This window comes from Pipistrellus hanaki (assembly GCF_964339955.1).
Source record: "Pipistrellus hanaki genome assembly, chromosome: 3".
NCBI lineage: Eukaryota > Metazoa > Chordata > Mammalia > Chiroptera > Vespertilionidae > Pipistrellus > Pipistrellus hanaki.
The window spans coordinates 83,810,209-83,833,672 of record NC_140505.1 but is presented as its reverse complement, the minus strand read 5'-3'; the positions used below and the strand labels follow the sequence as shown (position 1 = coordinate 83,833,672).

At 39.6% G+C, this 23,464-nt stretch overlaps 1 protein-coding gene across 7 annotated transcripts in view; it reads right to left on the bottom strand.

Moving 5' to 3' along the window:
- Nucleotides 1-1,166: 1,166 nt before the first annotated feature.
- LRCH1 (leucine rich repeats and calponin homology domain containing 1) overlaps nucleotides 1,167-23,464 on the bottom strand; it is a 189,535-nt gene continuing 167,237 nt past the window's right edge. For 4 of the 7 annotated variants that reach the window (XM_084879336.1, XM_084879340.1, XM_084879339.1 and 1 more), the window contains 2 exons: nucleotides 18,898-18,975; nucleotides 6,574-7,102 (listed from right to left, as the gene is read on the bottom strand). In XM_084879336.1, the coding sequence (XP_084735462.1) occupies nucleotides 6,896-7,102; nucleotides 18,898-18,975 (285 nt within the window). In that variant the 3' untranslated portion in view covers nucleotides 6,574-6,895. Of the gene's footprint in view, nucleotides 2,180-6,573; nucleotides 7,103-18,897; nucleotides 18,976-23,464 lie in introns of those variants that run through there. The other 3 variants (XM_084879338.1, XM_084879341.1, XM_084879342.1) reach the window with 1 other exon arrangement.

Here is a 23,464-nt window from a genome sequence, read left to right as displayed (position 1 = left end):
ATATATATATTGTATATATATATATATATACATAAAAAATATTTCAGGACTCTGCATCTGAATGCCCATCAAGGTGCAGCAATAAAAACTCCTATTTCTATAATCAACCTCTGAATGTTGCTTATATTGAATACACTCCTTGTTCAAAATTACTTTCTGTTTTACATCATTATGGTATTTGACAATAGATATTTGTGCAGTACAGAAAAATATTAAAACATATTTTAAGTTAGGTTAAAGTGCACAGTACATTTAATAGGAAAGAACTGAAAGCTGCCAATGCAAACTGTCATGTTATAACCCCTCACCTTGTCCAGAGCAGAGAGCAGCCAAGGCTTTGGCTGATGTTAGATTGTGCTCAATGCACATCATCTTCCTGGTATGTTTTCTATTGTGTTCACCTTTTATTTCTCTTACAAACTGTGGCTGCTGCTGCTCTAAAAACTTACAATGGCTTTCCACGGAGGTGAAGAGGCAATGAGCATTCACAAGACGGAGAAAGGTGACTGAATGGAATATCCGGGACAGCAGGGTGGAGGCTCATCACGTTACTGCCTACCAACAGGCTGTCGTGTCTGGGAGGTCTTGTCTGAATCCCGCAAACCAACATGGGTACTGGCTCTCGTTTAGTCATGTTTCCTTTGAAACGCTCCCTGCTAGGCAATTCAGCCTCACAAAGGCAACCTTCCCCTAGCCCTCTCCTAACCCCTTGCACCCCCACCCATTTTTGCATGCAGCTAACTCACCAACTTACTGACTTACTTTTACAGTTTCATCCCAGAGACCATGAATCTTGCAGTGTTTTATGGGTTACTCTGAAATCCACTATCTAAATTACAATAAAATGAGCATGTCCACATCTCAAAATCTTTTCCTCTTTGAAAACTGGCAGTGTTGGTTTCCCAATTCAGGTCTTATATGTCTGATGTAACTCTTGATCACTCTCAGTTGAAGCTGCCCTTTAAGAAGCTTTTTGGTTAAACAATAAACTTAGTATCATCTTCACTTTCCTATACCATTTCCATATTTCCTTTGGTACTAGACTTCTTTAATTCTCAAGTTACAGTGCAAAATTATACTTCAAGATACATGATGCTAACACATTACTTCTTTGTGTTAAAATGTGAATGTTTTGTATATAGCAAAATAAGTATGAATCCAAAAAATAACTGTTCACATTTTATCTTCAAGTTTAATGTCTTTTTTCTCATCACAGCTATTTACAAATAACTTTGGGGCGCTCTCTTAATTTCAGTCAGTTTATTGTATCGGGACAACAGGGCTGCTGGAATGTAGGAAACTGGATGGAATGCAGAAATATAAACAAGACCAACGTTCTATAAACCAAAGTGTAAGTAATGCCTCCCCAGAAAACAGTTCTTGTCACAGAAGCACCTGTTATTTTTCTGAGTCATATATACCAGAAAACATGATTATTGAGACCTAGACAATGCACACCAAAGAGGATAGAAAATAACTCAATATTTATAATTTAAAAAGTGTTTAACCACAAAAAAGCAGTAATAAAATAGTTTCCTAATTTACAATTTGCACCCAAAGGATGAATAACAACTCACTAATAAATAATATTTATATAAATATTTTGTATGTCGAAAATAGATTTTTAAAAGGCAATGGTCTCAAGAAATCTCTTGAAAAATTTGGTGATAAAAACTTGATTGAGTCCCTCCCTCATCCCCCCACTAAATACACAATGAGTTGGCTTCAGTGAAACAAGTGCATGTTGCTGCAAAGCAGTTGTGCTTGGTGTTTGGTAATGGCAGTGGGTGAGCATGGAAGGGGTGTGGGAGGTTGAAAAGGCCTCGACGTGCTGTTAGCTCTTCATAACCAGCTCCCTCACTGGCTTCAAGATAAATACCTGTCACATCTTAATGTCGGAGGTCAGTTCTGAAAGGCAGGAAATCTTCTCTGAGGTCCTCCCTTAAATGCAACTAGACTCATGAACACAGGCAATGGGTGGGAGGATGGGGAAACTGGTGTCAAGAGCAGAGTTCAGGATCTCTGATGGGAGAAGGATTTGGGCCGACCCAAAGGACAGGAGTTGGTTTCATGTGAATACAGCCTTCATTATAGGTACATCTAGCAATGCTTGAACAGTAATGCCCACTTTGACCAGGCCTTTCTCTTCAAGGATGTGATGGGGTAGACATAGTTTTTCCTAAAAGAAAGAACAAACATCAATTTTTAATGACTGGTACTTGATTATAAAATCTTACAACAGCACTGATGGCAGTTGAGCTCAGACCATGTTTCTTTTCTTGTTTCCAGCCCATTACATAGCACTTTACTGTATTTGCAGAGAAAATAATGACTTTACACAAATAAGGGTTGATCCAAAAAAAGTGTTCAATCATCCTGAAATCTGCAATAGATCTAAACATTTAACAAAACTTTATACTGAATAACAGCCATACACAGTCAGCTGGAAACCACACATTAAGGGCATATTAGCTTATATTATTATTTTTTAAAAACATTCTTTATGATTCCTTTTTTTTTTCCAGAGAGGAAGGGAGAAGGAGAGAGATAGAACATCAATGATGAGAGAGAACCATTGATCAGCTGCCTCCTAAAATCCCACACTGGGGATCAGGCCTGCAACCCAGGCATGTGCCCCCACCAGAATCGAGCCTGGAACCCTTCAGTCTGCAAACTGATGCTCTAGCCACTGAGCCAAACTGGCTAGAGCAGCTTATATTCTTATAAAGCAAAGCTGCAAATAGCCTTTCACACATTTCAAAAAATATATATATCTTTATTGACTTCAGAGAGGAAGGAGAGGGAGAGAGATAGAAGCATCAATGATGAGAATCATTGATAGGCTGCCTCCCACGCGTCCCCCTCCACAGTGGGGACTGAGCCCGCAACCCAGGCATATGATCTTGACCGGAATAGAACCCAGGACCCCCTAGTCCAAAGGTCCACACTCCATCCACTGAGCCAAACTGGCCAGGGCCCTTCCACACATTTTTAAAGGAACTCAAATACTCATTTATACAGATCACACACTGTTCTATTGACCATGAACTTTGGTCCAATTTATTTTATTTCCTACGACCTCTGGAATGGAGGCATGCTGGTGGATAGGTATCTTTTCTTCCTGGTTTATGAACAGTCTTATAATTAATTTTAATAGCCTCTCTTTCTCTTTCGTACTGCTGTCAAAGACACAAACATCCTGCTACTTTCTTGTTGTAATTTTGCTCTTAGGAAATGTCCAGCACACACAACTCAAGGAAAGCAACACGAGTCACTCCTGGTATGTAGAACCTTGCATGCAAAATAGTTCATAAAATAACATGATGAAGTAACTTTATGCCATTGTCATTTGGCTCTGGAGATGAGGGGATCACTTTCCAACGTGTCTCCTTGACTCAGAAAAGACTCCACAGCGAACACTGCCCCTTTTCTACTCCATAACGGTCGTTTCTTCACAGCTCAGTGACCGCTGTTTTCAAGGGAAGTTTGAATGGAGACAGTGTTCAACAGGAACAAATCAGGGTCTCTGGACAGACTGCTTCCTTTTCATGTGACTCTTGCTTGAGGAACTAGTTCTTCCTGTTGCCTCAATGGTAGGACTCTCCACAAATTAGTACAGAAACAGGCCTTCTGGTCTCAAAAAGACATTCGAACAACACACCATGACACATCCAATAACTTGTTGCACTGCTTCAAAATGTCAGTTTTCCTACACTGTCTCAATCATCTTCTTACTCCCACCTTTAACTTCTTCCCTAAAGAGGTAAATTCAGAGTATCTCTGAGACTAAATCTAGACCTAAGAAGTAGCACATGTCAACATAAGAAATTACTGAAAGCATGATTCAACCATTATTTCATCTGTTTGCTATGCATTGAAATACGATTATCTTGTCGCCAATGGGCATATAAGGTGGGCATGCAAATTTATGCTCCTTGCCAACTTAGTAGCTGACTGTCAACCAAGAAAAAGGGTGGGAGGTCCTATGGGAGTTGAGCTGTGCACTGGGCCAGGATGGGCAGTTTGTGTCCTCCTTGTGCCATAGCTGGAGGTCAGTCTGTACCCTTTCCTGATGCCATAGGCGTGTGAAGTCACTCAAATCTGGCATTTTATTGCTAAGGGTGGTACCACTGGGGCAGGGATGTGCTTTTCTCATTCTTATGGCTCTCACAGCACCCAAGCCAACACGTGGTTTGTGAGTCATGACCACTAACATGGTTAAGCTCCTAGTGCAGGGCATTAGTTGGGGGGGAAATTAAAATCTTCACTTTACAACTTACGTTAAAGTCAAACTGAAATGAATTAAAGAGTTGTGTTTTTAAAAATCTCTCCTAATAAGATATAGATCAATATATAGTACTTTCTCTTATTGTCTAAGCTAAAAAGGCAAAATAAAAAAATCACGAGAAATATTAAAAAATATTCTTGCTTAAAAGTTTAAAGCGTGCATGTGTCAAAACTCCTACATTATTTAAAAGATTTAAAAAACTATAAAAAAGTATTTACATCAAATTACAAGTGTTTTATATGACTCATAAATGCAATAAATCAGTAAGAAAAGCATTAAGAAACCAATGGAACATTGGGCAAGGAACACAAATAGAAATTTAAAAATGAAAGTTATGCCCAAGGCATTTTGAACAAGACATTTTGCTTCTCAACCTCAGTGTTTTCTTATGTTTAGTTCTGAATGTTCCTGAACTCTAGTGTTATCTCCACAGGGCCTAATCTCTAAGTACGTGGCTCTTACAGGGCTAGATGTCCTAGCCTGCATCCAGCTTGAAATGGAACGGGTCTCCATTAATAAATGTCCCAATCCCCTTGATGAGCAGTGGCTCCTATGGCTGAAGAGGTTCCAAGCTGATGGTCATGGAGACGTAACAGACTAAATGACTTAAGGTTATTGTCTCTCCTGGGCCTTTATTTCTTAAACCAGCATCTCTCACCTTCCTGGTCTCCCAAGCCCTTTGGGAATGAGAACCAAATAGAAGACATTTAAATTTTAATGTTAGAGGAGCCTAATGGCTTTCCTTGAGAATATGGCAGCACACTGTTCTAGTATACCCCCGAGCTTCTTTCATCATGGAAGCCTCAATGCACTGCAGAGCTAGATGGAAATGGTGATCACTACTCTGGATATGCACTAAAAATGTATTGATGAGCTGATAAAAACTTGGAATAATCACCCAAAATGTGTTTATTAAGAACTTATGGATCAGGGTCCTGGTTAGACATTGAATAAAGGGATTTTATTGTTACAGATTGAAGAGTACAAGTTAGCACCAAAGACAATTCAGTACATCTGTAGGTTATTTATACATAACTGAGGTTAATTCGGTAACTTCACATACCCTGTATTTCACCAATCAACACAAACTCAGAAGGAAAAGGTTCAGTTAACTCAAGATATTATCAGGTCATCTCCTGTTAGAAAATCTGAGCTGCTTAGCAACAAAGAATCTTTATAAATATACTTGTCTAACTATATGGGTTATCTACATCCTCAAGTAACCCAGATTCATGGAAATGTTCATAAAAATAAAATTATCATTTTAATAGCTGTCTATGAAGATCACTTGCATCGCATTAAACTAGAAATTTACTAGTATCTTGAGGAAGTTAACTCCATCAGTTCCCCAACTTAATAAACAATATTTGGCAACCAGATTAAAAGGAAAGTAGGGGATATTGTCTTAACCTTAGAGCAGGGCTTTCTCATATTAGAAAAAGACAACCCAGAACCAGAAATAGCTTGGCCTAGATTAAATTATATTGGTTTTATCTTTTCAATACAAACTGACCACCTTGCTCTAAAGCAGAGATAGTTAGTATATAGTCCTTTAAGCTTACTTAAAAATAAAAACATTATGCTAACAATGGTTAAATGGAAATTTCAACTTATTTAGATAAATTACATTCTTCTAAAATAAGAGCAATATTATTATTAGCTCCTGCCACAGAAACCAGGCTCCAGGACCAAGAATGTTCCATGACTCATGGCTTTATTTAAAAACAAATAGTCAAATTTATCACATTCTGGATCTACTGTTAGAATGTGATGTAGCAAAAGCCAAAATGACCCATTACATTATTTAAAAATAGAAATCTCTCCTCTAGAGGCTAACAAGGAGAAGTAAAAATATATGGGAATTGGTGTGCAAGCAAATCTCCCAGGTAGTGCTCTTAACACAGATGGCCCTTCCTTCCCTAGTGCCGCTGCCTCATGCAGCAGGCCAAGAGGGCTGGCTCAGGGTAGAAGTGGGGGGCAACCCTCCCTGCTGCCCCTCACAGCTCCCATAGTAGGAAACAGCAAGGAACCCAACTAAATGACCAGCAAAGCAGTCATTCCCCAGATGGGATTTTTCAATTTGGTAAATAGTTTTTTGTTTTTGTTTTTACTGAAGAGTTTTATAGACCAAATTGGGCCAAAATGCTGTTTTTCTGTCTCCTTTGCAAGGAGAGTGGGGAACCCCTACAACTCAATTGCCCAGTCCTGAACTGGGTTGAACTTAAATACTGCAAAGGAAAGATTTTCATATTCCCTTTTGCTCCTGTTCTGGAAATTCTACTCTACCTAGGGCAGTGAAGCTCACTGGGAAGAGGGAAGAGGATCTGTATAGCACTCCTGCTGGCATGATGTGAACTGTGGCTGAGGAAGCATGAGGTGTGAATATACTTTGTTCTCACTGTTTTTCAGTAAGTGAGAAGTTACTTAAAGAGAACTGCATTCTATAAGTTTGTGCTTTTGGAAAATCTGATTGGTAAAAGTTCAGCTTCAAAACTCAAGAGACTACTGAAGAGATAACAGGGAAGTTTGCAAGGCAAAGGGTCAGATGGAGGAAGGACCCCTAATGGATCAGGGACAGAGCAGAGCGCTTGGATGCACATGCAGACTTTATGCGGACAGGGCATTCCAGCGGTAAGTGATATAGATCAGCACTATAAAGAGAATATGGACAAGACAGAAGCTTATAAGGTCCCTGGAGCGGAGGGCAGAAGTTGGTTGTGGGGGTTTCTCCCCAAGTGCCAGCAGAGTGTCAACAGTCTTTCGAATGTGACGAAAATCCAACTGCAGGATGTCATACGGAGAGCAGAGGTCAGCCTATTCCGAGGGCAGCCATTAGAACAGAAAGAGATAGTGCATACAATTAAAAATACACAGAAGAACAGCTGGAAAGCATACATTTTTGGTTATTAGCAAATGGCAAGAGAAACCTCTTATTTCAAGCAGGTAAAACTTGTTCCACCATCAAAGATTTTAAAACTTTATTCCAAAAGAAAAGTAGCATACCAAAAGTAGCATGTCCTTTTTATGCAAAAAGGACAAAGAAATCCTTCACTAGCAATCACACTATTGAGGAATAGACAGTTATGTAATCTACGTATCATTCTGGCAGTAAACAGTTTTAATATTCAAGTGGCATCATGTGCTAATTAACAGCATAAAAATAACAGTTTTTCACTTGGGACATTTAGGCCTTAATCTTACTAACAAAAAAATATATAAACTTTAAGGTTTAATCTTCACGTTTCCTCATAGTTCTCTTAATGCATTTTTCTTAAGCCTGGTTTATGAAGAATGAATATAAGTTTTTCTCTATGAAAGGTAACACATGTACCTAACTTATTTCCTTTTAGGATTATTATTATTTTTATTTATGTTTATTTTTTAAAACATATTTTTATTGATTTCAGAGAGGGAGAGAGAGACAGAAACATCAATAATGAGAGAATCCTTGTTTGGCTGCCTCCTACACAACCTACACTGGGATGTGCCCTAACCGGGAATCAAACCATGACTTCCTGGTTCACAGGTCCATGCTCAATCACCAAGCCACACTGCTGGGCTCCTTTTACAATAGGATTACTGGCAAGTTCTGAGGAATGTTAGCTCTAATTATATCCCTACATGTGTCAAAAAGCATATTAAATTTCTTGTTTTTACAACTACACAGAAACAAACAATCTTGAGAAGACTACTTAAATATAAGGTTAGAATAAAATACATTCCCACATAGGGTTATTATGTAAATTTCTTCACCACTAAACAGGTGTGGGGGCAGGAACAGATCTCTATGCATGTTTTTCTACTTTACAGTCACCATATAAGAAGGCAGAGCTCTTATCGATTAAATGTAAAAACAAGAAGCTCATTTTACTTGAATTGACAGCTGGATGTCTATTACTATCAGGAAAAAAACAAAACAGTTTTATGATGCACTGAATTCCTGAACCAGAAATGACAATAGCTTAAAATTTATAGTGATTATAATTCAGGTCAGTATGAAAAAAGTTGTAGTTTTGTTTCCAAGTTAAACAAGAATTGAAAATATCTGTGATATATTTGATAAATGCAATAGGCAAAGAGTTTTAAAGTATATATCTGTGTGTATATATATGTATATGTATATATATATATATATATATATATATTTTTTTTTATAACATATTTTGATAATATTGCCCTTTGTTTTAGCCTCGTTCTAAACATATGTAAATCAAAGAGCAATTAAAAGTTGATTTTAAAGTAGAGTTATCTGTCTTAATTGTATCCTCTGAGGTTATCTTGATGCCCTCAGGTAAGGAGGAATACCACAATATCAAGTGGGTGAATAAGATTAAGGACATTCTCATCTTATTTTAATTTTTGAAGGTAGAAATACTTAACAAAAGATTGTTTTTACGATAATAATCATGTTATATCTATTCAGATTGTCTTTTCTCAGTAGATTTGGAAGAATCAAGCTGTCACTGTTATTTTCCCAACAATTAAAACATCAACACATATATTGGATTTCACTGGGCGAGAGATACTAGACAAAGATTAACAGATGGGGAAATATCTCAAATAAATTTTCTATTGCAATAAAATTTCTCTATTGCAATGTTGTGTTTAACCAGTGAAATCAGAGCAAAGAAGACATAAGACAAAAGGCATCTAGGAACTAAAATGTGATTTTCACAAAAGTGGTACTTCCACGTTAAAAGCAAAACATCCTTTCTCCAGTATATATTTCAATAACTTCCCCAAATCCCTTGGAAAATGTATGGTCTGCTTCCCAGCAACTCTGTCAGAGAATTCAGTTCGCTTTTGCAGTTTTCCGGGCATTTATTCAGCAGTACACTTCACAGGCAGGTGGGCAGCGAAGACCATTCTTTTTATCCTGGAAGTGATTTTATGATGCCACAGATTCTGGGTTAATTGACACTAAAGTGGGTATAGTCCATGGTGATATAAATTTTTTAAAATATGTTTTCTGTTGATATTATATATATCTCCCAGTTTCTCCCCCTTCTCTCCCTCCCATGGTGATTTAAATTAAATCATGATCTCTAAAGAAAAAGACATGGGTGTAAGATTGGATGGTAGGCAAAATTCTGAGTCACCCTTATGGGTGGCGCATGGGCTGCGGTGGCCCCGAGAGCCACTCTTGGAGTCTACAAGTTCTCTGCAAATGGGGACGAGGCAGGGACTACTAGGGGAACCTGGGAATTTTCTGACTCTTATGCTTCCCAAATCTCATTCTTTATGAAAAAATATATTTTATTGATTTTTTACAGAGAGGAAGGGAGAGGGAGAGGAATAGAGAGTCAGAAACATCGATTCAGCTGCTCCTTGCGCACCCCCTACTGGGGATGTGCCCGCAACCAAGGTACATGCTCTTGACTGGAATCGAACCTGGGACCATCCAGTCCGCAGGTCAACACTCCATCCACTGGGCCAAACCGGTCAGGGCCCAAATCTCATTCTCAATGAGAGGGATTTAACCATTATATTTTTTTCCTCCTTAAAATTGAAATAGAAAAATACTAAAAAAGGAAAGGAATTTAAAGAGGCAAAATTTCAGTGTGCATTTACAAAGCATTAGTAATTATCGCAAGGCATTTGAAAAACACAGAAACTGTCCCAGGAGGCAAATGCAGCAGCTAATTCTCATTATAGAGAACAGAAATCATAATCACCAGAGGGCTATTGGATGGATTCTCTTAGAGGCAGGTGTCAGTACGTGGCTAAGATTACTCTTCAAGATTGGCGCAGGGGCTGGGGCGTGGCTCAGTTGGTTGGGCTTCCTTCTGTGCACTGAGGGGTCGCAGGGTTCAGGTTTGATGCCTGAAGGAGGCAGCTAATCAATGTTTCATTCTCTTGGAGGTGTTTCTCTCTCTCCCTCTCCCTTCCTCTCTCTCTAAATAACTCCCTCTCCCTTCCTATCTCTCTAAATATCAATAATTTTTAAAACTGGCTACAGACTCCAGCAGAAATATAGACAGATCTGGCAAAAGTCCAGGTTATAGATATTCTGAGTAAAATTAGATCTAAATTCTAAGAAATTTAGAATAAATTCAACCCATTTAAATATTTTAATTTTGAAAGTCAGAATGCTTACAAAGGATCAATTTTTAGTCTAAAATATCATAGTACAGAATGTTGATGGTCATTCTGAAAATTTGAAGCTCTAATTAGCAGTGTAATGTGTCAGAGAGTACAGTGAGGTAGGAAGGGTTTCTAGAGTTTTCTCCAAATATATGAGAACTAATTGCCAATTTTATGAACTTAGAAGATAGCTCTAATATTGGTAAGCTAATTAATCTAGAAATGTAATTTAAAACTTTTTAAAGACACTGCTCATAACATGTTTATTCACAACTGTGTACATATGAAAGGCTGTCAGACTGCTGACCCAAGGTAACTGCCACCAGGAAACACATAGTGGAAAAGGATCTTCATGAATGGTAAACACATACTAACTTAAGAAATGTGAGTGACTTTAAAAGCTAGAAAACTGGATCTTTTTAATAAATTACTAATTTAAAAAAATGATATTAAAAATCAACATGGTGGCCTGCACTTCTGATTACTCAGAATTAACATATAAATGGAAAAATAAAATAAACCTTAGAAGAAGAATGTCATCCTCCCCCCAAAAGTGTTTATTAGCTATGATCTAAATTTATACTAAAATATTTGATTTAAAAGAAAAAGAGGCATTAGGTTCAAAGAGGAGAATGAACTCATTTATCCTACTCTCAAGATTCTTAAGAAACAAAAAATATATAGTAGCTTCAACTTATAAAATGTCTTAACAAAAAACTTCAGAGCAGTTACATATATATAAGTGCCTAAACTCTCACTACAGGTGTTAAATAGGAACGTTGTTACTATTATTTTCAAAAATAATGCCTCATTATAAAAGAATGAAATGCAAATATGAAAGCTACTAAAAACAGGGGTCTGAATTAATTTTGACAGGCACGTAGGAGGAATAAAATCACAGTTGTTTAATAATTATTCACCTCACTAACGATAGAATAAGAGGTTTTCTTAGGGATCCTCCTTGGAAGCTGTGGAGGGCATGCTGTAAGAAAGTCAGAGTTGTAGAGATAAGGAGTCTGGGAGCCCAAATGGGCCTATCACTCAAAAAGAAGATAAATCTTGACAGCAGATCAAGGACAGGACTTGTCTGAAAGGAGACAGTATCTAGGTGCTAATTTTTATGGGGACAATGATAGGTTCATCTCCCCCCCTAACCCCCCCTCCCCCCCTTAACCTTACATCATAGCTGGCTCAAAAGGAGGTGTTCAGGGCAGTTTTTTCAAGGTATTGGGCCTGTCATCCTGTCGGATCACAGGCCATCGGAATAAGAAAATGCACCACAAGATTCAACATTTTCTTTACTTATTTGACTCTGGTAGGGACAGGCTGCTGGACCCTGTTGTGTCCAGTTTCAATCCCACTATATCATGTGATCATTGTTAGCATCTGAATGTACTTTAGGATTTTATTTTTAACTCTATTTGGCTGATGCCGAAGCTGAGGGACACCAAGTCTATCCTTGTGGACACACAACGAAAACCTCCAATTCTAGCAGTATTGCACTTCCCAGGCAGGCAGCACAGGCCAGGAATACCAGGTGTCTATCACATCCAGAGAGTTGCTGCCCTTAATCCTCTATTCTCTCTCTGGAAACAATCCTAATAAAGAGGCAATATGCAAATTGACCGTCACTCCAACACAAGATGGCTGCCCTGCGTGGTCAAAAATGGCCACCCCCATGTGGCTGCCACAAGATGGCCAGCAGGAGAGGGCAGTTGGGAGGGACCAGGACTGCAGGGGAAGACAGTTGGCACAATCAGGCCTGTAGGGAAGGGCAGTTAGGGATGACTGGAACCACAGAGGAGGGCAGTTGGGGGGGGGGGGGGGGGGGATCAGGCCTGCAGGGAAGGGCAGTTGGGGGCAACCAGACCTGCAGGGGAGGGAAGTTGGAAGAACGAGGCCTACAAGGGAGGGCAGTTGGGGGTGACCAGGCTTGCAGAGGAGGGTAATTAGGGGCAATTGGGCTGGCAGGGAAGGGAAGTTAGGGGTGATCAGGCTGGCAAGGGAGAAAAGTTAGGGGTGACCAGGCCAGCAGGGGAGGGCAGTTGGGGGCGACTGGGCCAGCAGGGGAGGGCAGTTAGGGGCAATTGGGCCGGCAGGGGAGCAGTTAGGTGTCGATCAGGCTTGCAGGGGAGTGGTTAGGGGATGATCAGGCTGGCAGGCAGAAGTGGTTAGAGGCAATCAGGAAGGCAGGCAGGCAAGTGGTTGGGAACCAGCAGTCCTAGACTGTGAGACAGATGTCTGACTACTCATTTAGGCCCGATCCTGGTGGGATCTGGCCTAAGGCCTAAAAGGGCAATGGGACATTGAGGCATCCCAGATTGGAGAGGGTATAGGCTGATCTGAGGGACATCACCACCTCTGGGCATAAATTTCATGCACCAGGCTTCTAGTAATGAATATGAAGAGAACACTAAGTGCATTTCTACCGTGTTTCCCTGAAAATAAGACATCCTCTGAAAATAAGACCTAGCGCATCTTTGGGAGCAAAATTTAATATAAGACACTGTCTTATTTTCAGGGAAACAGGGTAGCCAAGTTCCCTCCTCATCTAAAGAGGGCAAATCTATTAAATTAAGGAAGGACCTTGGTCCTTTAAAGAGGTCTGAGGCCAAAGCTATTTATTTAAAATCAAGTAGAAAAATTTCCCCCGTGAACCAAATATCTACTTTTTAACACTTTTGATGTTATTAAATCAGATTTCTCTCAACCTAAATCAATACTACAATAGCCTTAAATTTGGATCAATATGGAAATCCCTAATAGCCAACCATGAATGCCCTCCATCAAAGTCAGAGGCCAGGAATGGCCAAACTGGCTCAGAAAAGGCAAAGGAAGCCTCAATATGTCCATAAATAGCCCATGACCGCTAGGCTTAATTGGAGTCATATTCCTGATTGAAGCAAAGAATATTTCCTAAGTAATTTGGAAACCCACCTAGGGTAGGCCTGTCTTCAAAATCAAGTTGAAGCTTGCACCAGAGGTCACAGACAATTGCAAAGTCTGACCACAGGCAACAACACTACAAGGTACGATGGGATGATGCCAGCAACAGCACCCAATCCCCGGACTTTTCAGGATGCCATGATGCATGACTCTGTGGTAATTCTCTGGCAGCTAAGCAACTGAGGAAGGAGGAAAGCAATTATGGAGCTGCAGGATGTAACCAAGCTTTCATGAAAATTAGAGCTCAAAGAAACCCATGGGTCCAGTGATTTTCAAACTGTGTTTAGCAGCAGGACACTTTCTCTTTCCCCTAAAGGAAAACATAGCTGGTTAAAGGGAACTGCTCTGGCTGAAGCAAGGGGATGGGAGTGATCTGTAGACTCCCATCTGGCTTTCCCGGGATTCCTGTGCAGGCCATTCAAAAGAATCAAGGGCTCTGGAGAATACGGTTTAAATCCGTTGTTTAATTCCAACACTTGCACTTTGCAGAGCAGGGAACTGAGAGTCTGTCTGTGCTGGAAAGACAAAGCAGGGGTCTTCATGAGCATAGACCAGGTTCAAATGCCAGCTCTGCTGCTTACCAGCTTTCGGTACAATTTAGCAAATTATGTAACCTCTCTGAACCTCAATTTCCTCACAGTATGGTAATAAAATATTTACCTCAAATCCTCAACAGTACTATATAATTTTATTAATCAATGTCAGTTGCTGAGTAAATTTAATTTAAAAGTTTAAAAAAAATAATTAAAAAAAAATTAGTGCTTAAAAACAAATCCTCAACAGTGAGCACTTGAAATGATGCAGGCACAAGAAGTGCTCAGTAAATGAATATTTTAAAGTATATGCCCTAAGGAGCATAACTAGTTATCAGCACAGATGGGACTAATTCACCCCAAATCTCCTCAGTCTTCTTCCAGGTTAGGCTCATTTAATTGGTGTCCCTTCAGTTGGGGGACTGGTCCCAAACAGAAAACCAAAACCCATGGAATGGGCAACAGAAAGGGAAGTGACCTGCTGAAATAGCTACCTGAGGTCTCCTACACTGAAAGGAAACTTGCCAGAAAGAACGATTTTATATCCCTTTTCTACAATCTTTCCTTGGCATTCTCATTAACAAACCTTTCCCTCATCCCAGAATCCTTCACAGTTGACGGACGGCAAATGGGCCTGCTGTCACTCTAACAGAATTTCTCCAGAACCCAAGAGCCAAATTCTTTCTGTGACATCATCTGCTTTTTATCCGTGGTGTCCACTGTTTCAATCCTAAGATCCCTGACCCTGGACTAACATTCAAGGGTATAGATCCAGCCTTATACCAATGTCACAATTAGCAGAGGTCTGTACCTTACCTTTCTACATAGTGTAACCTACAAATAATTAGGTTGTGCAATTCAGAATGCAGCCAATTTGAAGACACCAGGTTTATAGGTAAATCACACCAGAATCACTCAAACAAAGCATACATGAACCAAGGCAGATATCTGGGAATGTGTCCATGGAGACTTCTCAAGATAATATTGTACAATAAACTATAACCAGAACAATTTTTAAATTGCTTCCATCCCATTAAATTACTTAATATGTAATAATTTTAACTAAATCTACTCAGCAACCACATTCTACCAATATGAACAATCAAAAAAGCTGCAACCGTAACTTTGGCTTGTAGTTTCAAGCTGTGATTCTATAAAAATACATACAGTATTCAAGATCTCTGTGACTTATGAGGGCAAGTTATGTGTAGAAAAGAAAGCAGGAAAAGCTTACAAGTTAGGAGGAATTATCTGTTTGTCGCTGAGAAGTCAATGAATATTTTGTTACCCAAATATTGTCTGAATCAAATAAGAAAATGTAATATTACAGGTTCTCTGTTTTTAGGTAATATTCTTTTTTAATTTTATTTACTAATTGATTTATTTTTATTTTTAAATTTATTTTTATTGATTTCAGAGAGGCAGGGAGAGGGAGAAAGAGATAGAAACATCAATGATGAGAGAGAATTATTTATCGGCTGCCTTTTGTATGCCCTCTACTGGGGATTGAACCTACAAAACCGGGCATGTGCCCTAGACCAGAACCAAACCCAGGACCATTCAGTCTACAGGCCGATGCTCCATCTGCTGAGTCAAACCAGCTAGAGCTTATTTACTGATTTATAAATTGAATTTATGGGTGAGGTGGTTAATAAAATTATATAGGTTTCAAGTGTACAATTCTATGACCTATAATCAATCTGTAGAGTGCATTTTAAGTCCACCACCCAAAGTCAAATCTCATTCCATCATATGTTTGAACCCCTTTACTTTTTACTATCTCCCCACCCTCCTTTCTTCTGTTAACCACCATACTGCTATGTCTATCAGTTTTTATTTGTTTTTCTTGTTTGTTCACTTGTTGCTTTCAGTTTTATATCCCACATATGAGTGAAATCATACAGTTCTCAGCTTTTTCTGTCTGACTTATTTGCTTAGCATGATATTCTCAAGATCTATCTATATTGTCACAAGTGGCAATATTTCATCTTTTCTTATGTCTGAGTAGTATTTCTTATTGTATATATGTACCACATCTTCTTTATTGAATCATTTATTGAAGGACATTCCGGTTATTTCAAGGTACTGGCCAACATGAATAATGCTATAATGAACATAGGGGTACATATATATATTTGCAAATACATGTTTTCAAGTTTTTTGATTACGTACCAGGAGAGATTGCTGGGTCATATGGAAACTCTTCTAAATTTCTGAGAAACCTCCATACTGTTTTCCATGGGGGCTGTACCAGTCTACATTCCACCAGCAGTGAATGAGGGTTTCTTTTCCTCTATAGCCTCTCCAACACTTGTCATTACTTATCTTGTTGATAATAGCCATTCTAACAGGTGTGATGTGGTATCTCCTAGTTTTTATTTGCATTTATTTAATAGCTAGTGAAGTTGAGAATCTTTTCATGTATCTATTGACCATCTATATGTCTTCTCGAGAGAAGTGTCTATTCAGGTTCCCATTTTTTTTAATTGGTTTGCTTGTTTGGTATTGAGTTGTAGGAGTTCCTTATATATTTTGGATATTAACCCTTTGTCAGACTGTTCTTTGCAAATATCTTCTCCCATGCTGCTGGTTGCCTTTTCATTTTGTTGGTGGTTTCTTGGCTGTGTAGAAGCTGTTTAAGTTTGAAATAGTCTCATTCATTTATTTTTGTCTTTACTTCCCTTGCCTTTAAGGTCAAATGCATAATAATCTCTCTTACACCAAAGTCCATAAGTTCAGTACTTGTTTTCTTCTATGTAATTTGTTTCAGGTCATATTTTTAGGTCTTTAACCCATTTTAAGTTAATTTTTGTCTATAGGGACAAACAGTGGTCTAGTTTTAATCTTTTGCATGTGGCTTTCTAATTTCCCAGCAGCATTTATTGAAGAGGATTTCTTTTCTCCATTGTATGCTTTTTGGCTCCTTTGTCGAAAATTATTTGTCCAAAACATAGTTTTATTTCAATTCTGTTCCACTGTACCAATCTTTTTAAATTCCTGATTGCAAATGGAGAATTTCTTCAACTTCACTTGTGATATAACTATATTTTTAGGGTAAATCACCAATTGTGTGCCACATATTTATTCAAAATATCAACCCTCTTAACTACTGAAAGAAATATAACTTACCCTCCCCAACTCAGTATCATATTCCTAATGAAAATATTTCCTTATTATCAATAACTTATTCCTCATCAATTCTGTGAGAGATTAAAACATGCTCTTTTGAGTGTACAGGAAGATTTGCCAATTGACTTTCAACTGGTGATTTATGCTTTTCCACTAGAATATTCCTTCCTTCTTTTAAAATATCTTGTTAAAGAAGTTCAAGTGAATTTTTTTCTAGTAGCAATGAGCGTAATGTAACTCTAGTCACCAGTAAAATGCAATTGGATTATCCATCAGGATGGACATATATGTACATACATACATACACACACAATGTAAACTTAAAATCCTCTCAGATCTTAAAAGTTTTTTCAAAAATAGTTTAAGTGAGATATAGGCAAAAAGTCATTTATTCCTTGCAATTCTTCTTAGGAATTATGAGTCGCCTATTAGTGCCAGAGACATAATGCAGAAATTATTATAAAATTTCTTTGCATTTTTCTAAATCCCATTTGCCCAACTTAAACTGAAATCGTAATTACCAACCTTCACTAATGATAAATTAGAAAGTGCATTTCCATTGCATTTTGTATTACCATAAGCCAAAAAAACTTTGATGAGTTTAAAAATATCACAAGGGATTAGGTCGTAACTCATTATTGCTTTATAGCATAAGCATGAATAATTTACCACCTGATTTGCTATGATAGTTTTGATTCACACATGAGAAATCTTATTAGTCCATGACAAAATAAAATTATTTTAAAAGGTATGTGTATAAGAATTTTCACAAATATTTGCTTTAATAATTATTTTTCTTCAAATAAGATCAGAAACCCACCACTAATTTCTCACCAAACTAAAAATTATGGAGAAAAGAAGGGAAGGAAGGAAGGAAGAAAAGAAGGAAGGAAGGAAGGGAGGGAGGGAGAGAAGGAAGGTGGGATGGAGGGAAGGAAAGGAAGAAGGAGGAGAAAAGGGAAGAAAGAAAGAAGAAAGAAGGAGAGAGGGAGGGAGGCAGTCAAGTCTTTCTCAATTTCAATAAACTATCACTGAGTAAAATGTAATTTCTTCACGTACTCAAAACCAGTATCATATGATAGAATCTGTAATTATCCCTGGAACATTAGAAAAGATAGAAGAAATTACAAGAAATGGAATTTCTGTTGATCCCAATGATGATAAACTTCTCAACTTACCCCCAAATCCTGAGTGAATTGTTTTTTTTCTCCCTAAGAAACCATCTTATGATATTATTAGCAAAGTCTTTAAAAGCCCCAAATTGGCTGAGGCTGGGGTTTAGATTGTGAAAAAGAAAAGTAGCAAACTAGAGTTGGGCTGGCTATAGGGACTTGCCAAATGAGTCTATAGCAGACTAAAGAGGGGAATATAAATGCAAACAGTTAACAAACTACAAAGCAACATACAAACATTATTATTATTATTAATGGTAACTATTAATAATAATAATTACTATTTTAATGCTGATAATTGTAATCCACATACACCTAAAATGAAAATCAACAAATTAGTTGTTTTATATCTCTGCTTTACTTAAGAGTCTTGGAAAAGGAAAGTCATCATCTCCAAATTCTACCTTATGGGACCAGACTGAGGCACATTGAAGGCTCAGGTTTTCTGCTCTTGGAATAGGAGATCAAGCAAACTAAGTTTGTGTTTTTTTTTTCAGTTTTGGAATTATACACTTACTTTAAAACCTCGAAGAAATTACATTCTCCTTTTATTCAGAATTGACCATATGACTTAAGACATTTTAATTTCATTGTAATAGAGAAATTTAAACTAAACTTTTATGACTTATTTAATATTTCTTTAGAAGACAGATTAAAAGGATGTACAAAGTTGTACATCTATTCAGTAGGTTCAAACACATAAAATCTTTTCTAAAACACAGTATTTAGATAAGTTTGGTTTTACCTCTGGTACTCCTAATTTTCGGCATGCTTCCAAAAAGTTTTCCACATTTCTTCTGCATTTGGCCATGCTAAGCTTGGGCTATAAATACAAATAAGCAGAAATAATGAATTACTAAAAGAGAAATAATTATATAATAATATCTTAAAATTTAAACTTTCTAAATGGCACAAGTAATATGTGTTTATTGAAGAAGAATTATGTATGCAATTAGAAGACAATAAAAATTTACCTATCCAGAAATGTCCACATAGAGAAAAGAACTAGTAGTAGTTTTTATTATATTTTTCCAGATATTATATGCATACATGTTAGTGTATACAGACATATATATATATATGTGTATACATAGTTATGTATCTTATATGCAGAATTACTGCACATCTATACTAATAAGAGAGAAATATGGTAATTGACTGTCACTCCGCAACACCCATAGCCAATCAGGACAAAATATGCAAATTGGCAGGACAAAGATGGTGGTGACCACAGACCCAGCCGGAGCAGGCAGGAGGCTTAGGTTGTCCCTGGCAATGAAGGAAGCCAAGCTGCCCATCCACCTGGGCTGGCCGCCAAAGGAGGGCCTTTGTGTGGCGGCCATGGAGCAGGCCAGAGTGAGTGGGAGGCTTGGGTTGTCCTCAGTCCCTCACCCAAGCTGGCCACGCTGCTATCGGGGTGAGGGTCTCCACTGGGAGGTGTGGCCAGCTTGCTAACAGCCATAAGCCCTTCACCCAGGCTGCCTAAGCACTCCAGTGGGGACCCCCACCCTGAAGGGGGCATGGTCAGCATGAAATCAGCTATCAGCCCCTCACCCAGGCTGGCCACACCCGCCCTAGTGGGGACGCCCACCCAAATGGGAGCATGGCCAGCCTGCAAACCACCACAGGCCCCTCGCCCAGGCTGTCCCGCCCACCAAGGGAACCCCCACCCTGACTCAGGACACCCTTCAGGGCAAACCAGCCAGCCCCCACCTATACTAATAAAAGGGTAATATGCTAATTAGACTGGGAGACCTTTCAGGAGACCTTCTGGACATTCTTCTTGACAAAGCCATAGTGGCGGGGCTGAGGTAGAGGCAGTTAGGGGCCAGGAGGGGAGGGCAATTGTAGGTGCTCAGGCCAGGATGAGATGGTAGTTTTGGGTGATCAGGCAGTGGGGGAGGTTATTAAGGGGGGGGGTCAGTTGGGGGTGAGCAAGCTGGCAGAGAGGGCCAGTTGGGGGTGAGCAAGCTGGCAGTGGGGATTAGTTGGGGGCGATCAGGCTGGCGGGGGGGGGGGGGGAGTTGGGGGCAAGCAGGCTGGCAGGGGGCAAGTTGTGGCTGATCAGGCTGGGGGGGGGGCAGTTGAGGGTGAGCAGGCCAGTGGGGAGGGGCAGTTGGGGGCAATTAGGTGGGCACGCAGGTGAGTGGTTAGGAGCCAGCAGTCCCAGATTGCGAGAAGGATGTCCCAGATTGGAGAGGTTGCACACCAGGCTGAAGGAGACCTGCTTCCACACCCCCTTCTCTTCCCCCTCCCCCCCACACCATGCATGTATTTTTTGCACCGGGCCATATGTATATATTTATACAAATACATACATGTATGCATATATGCAAAATTTTCTGCATATATACATATGTGCTTGTATACATGTATTCACATACACATACTTATACACAACTTTATGGGGCCAAACTCTTGTGTGATGTATTTTAGTTCACCTAAAAATACACCTTTTCCTATCAGCAATTATATTTGTATATGAAGGGTTAAATTCAGCAGGCCAATTAAACTCCTTTCCATTAAAGCAATGAATTTAATTAGAAAGAGGCAACATCAAGATAAACAGCACTGAACAAGAGCCTCTCCAGGAGTGCTGACCCTGGAGAGTGACATCTGGGGGTGTGGCGTGGATAACAGGCACATCTTGATTCACATATTTTTATTTTTTACATGCTATGTTTTAAAAGCTTTACTGCTAAACTTAACATTCCACTACCAGTTCTTTTAAAAAGGGAGGCAAGAAGCATGAATAACTCCAACTTTCTACGTGTAGAGCAATGTTTTATAAAGACTGACCTTACCCTGCTAACAGCAACTGAGAATGAAGCAATTCATTCCATCACTTAGGGGCCTGCACCAATCTTCATAAAACTAAATTTGCACAGTATTTATTAATAAAAGGGACTTCCTCTATCCCACCCCTGAAAAAAAGAAAGAAAGAAATCCTGCCTCCAGGTGGAACAATTTAATTTGGAGTCTAAACAAATATTCTCCACTCTGGCTAGAGAGAACATGAGGTCTGCAAAGACGGGTTGAGAAGCTGCTAGGTGGTTATGCCCACCCTCATATATCTGAGGACAAGACAGCTACATTCAGCCTCATGCAAAGAGAAGGCACAGAAATGGGTAATGTGATATGGGGAAATCAGACCCAGCACACAGGATACTGAGAGGCAGTTTTGACCCTCTTTTGTCTAATTACGATTTAGGGGAGTCTGTTCTGAAATTCCAAAGATGCTCAACATCATTCAAAATACTTAGGTCAGCCCAGTAAATCAATGAAAGTGTGCTTCAAGCTACATAAAGAAAACGTTCCATCTCTGGAAGTGAGGGAGAGTCCCCACCCATTTTCTGAAGCAAAAAATGACCAAACTTTCCAAAGGAAAAACATGTTCAATAGTATAAAAAAGAAACTGAGAGTTGAAATGGCATCATCAGCTAAGAACAGAGGAAAGAAATTAGGACAAACAGTGTCACTGTGAGGCCGAGGGCGGGCGCAGACGGCTTCACAGAGGCTTTCCCCCAGTGCCCTGCCTGTGGTCTCTGTATGAGCACTGCTTTGGAATTAAGAAGTCTGAATTTTGAAAATCTGCTCTATTAACACTAATGATAAGAATGGCTTACATGTATGCGTATATCATATTTCAATTTCATCCTCACAATATTTTCCATGGTAGGGAAAAGCAAGTTGAGTTTAAGAGTGGTTAAAAAATGTTTCCAAAGACATACAGCTTATGAGCAGATCTGGAATTTGAATCCAAAACCCAAGTCTTAGCCCTTACTCTTTTCCTGCCTTGTCTAAAGAACAGCAAATAGTATGAATAGATGTTTTTCTTTTTCTCTACTTGTCTGAACCTGACATAGGCTTCCAGGACAAGCTGATTCCTTTCTCCACCCTCATCTGACTGACCATAAAAGTGACTCCATAGTTCTCCTCTGGATGGTAACATGCTATGTGTATACAGGAAGAGGATCTACTTGCCAGCTTTATCACCCCTACAGAGGGGACAAATATTTTTAGGGCATTAATGGAGTCTCACTTATTTTCATATTTCCCATCATTCCCAAGTGCCTCCCAATGTTCTCTGGAGCACAGTGAATGATCAAGGAACTGTTGCATTAATGACGGCTGATCAACTTTGGCTCGACAGGTCACTAATGATTTTTTACAGAGCCCACATTTTTTTCAGAGCTATGCTAAAATCCCTAAAGATTAATAAAGGAAACAAACCCCATTCAAGCCTTCTCACTGATAAATAAGCCTTGGTAAGAAATGAAACTTTAGCCCTAACCAGTTTGGCTCAGTGGATTAGGTATCAGCCTTCGGACTGAAAGGTTCCAGGTTCAATTCGGTCAAGGGCATGTACCTTGGTTGTGTGCACATCCCCAGTGGGAGGTGTGTAGGAGGCAGCTGATCCATGTTTCTCTTTCATTGATGTTCTTAACTTTCTATCTCTCTCCCTTCCTCTCTGTAAAAAATAATAAAATACATTTTTTTTAAAAAGAAATGAATCTTTAGTCCCTAACATTGTAAAATTAGCACCTCAACCAGTAATTTTGTAAATATGATTTGCTCTATATTTGAAATAAATTCATTTTCTGTAACTGACACATTTATTTTAAACTAGAGGCCCGATGCATAAAATTCGTGCAGGTGTATGTGTGTGTGTATCCCTCAGCTCAGTCTGCACCCTCTCCAATCTGGGACCCCTCGAGGGCAGTTAAACATCCCTTTCACAATCCAAGACTGCTGGCTCCCAACTGCTCAACTGCCTGACTCCCTGACTGTCCCTAACTGCTTCTGCCTGCCAGCCTGATCACTTCCTAATCACACCCCTGCCAGCCTGATCACCCCTAACTGCCCTCCCCTGCCAGCCTGGTCACCCCTAACTGCCCTCTCCTGCCAGCCTGGTTGCCCCTAACTGTCTTTCCCCACAGGCCTGGTCACCCCCAACTGTCTTCCCTTCCTGGCCTGGTAACCCCCAACTGTCCTCCCTTCCTGGCCTAGTAACTCCTAACTATCCTCCCCTGCTGGTCTGGTCACCCCAACTGCCCTCCCCTGCAGGCTTGGTCCCCCCAACTGTCCTCCTCTGTCAGCCTGGTCCCTCCCAAATGCCCTCCTTTGCAGGCTTGTTCTCCCCCACAACTGCCCTCCCCTGCAGGCCTGGGTCCCTCCCAAGCTGTCCTGCCCTGCAGGCCTGGTCTCCCCCAACTGCCCTCCTCTGCCAGCCCGATCACCCTAATTGCCTTCCTCTACTGGCCTGATCGCCCACCACTGCCCTCCCCTGCAGGCCATCTTGTGTGTTAGAG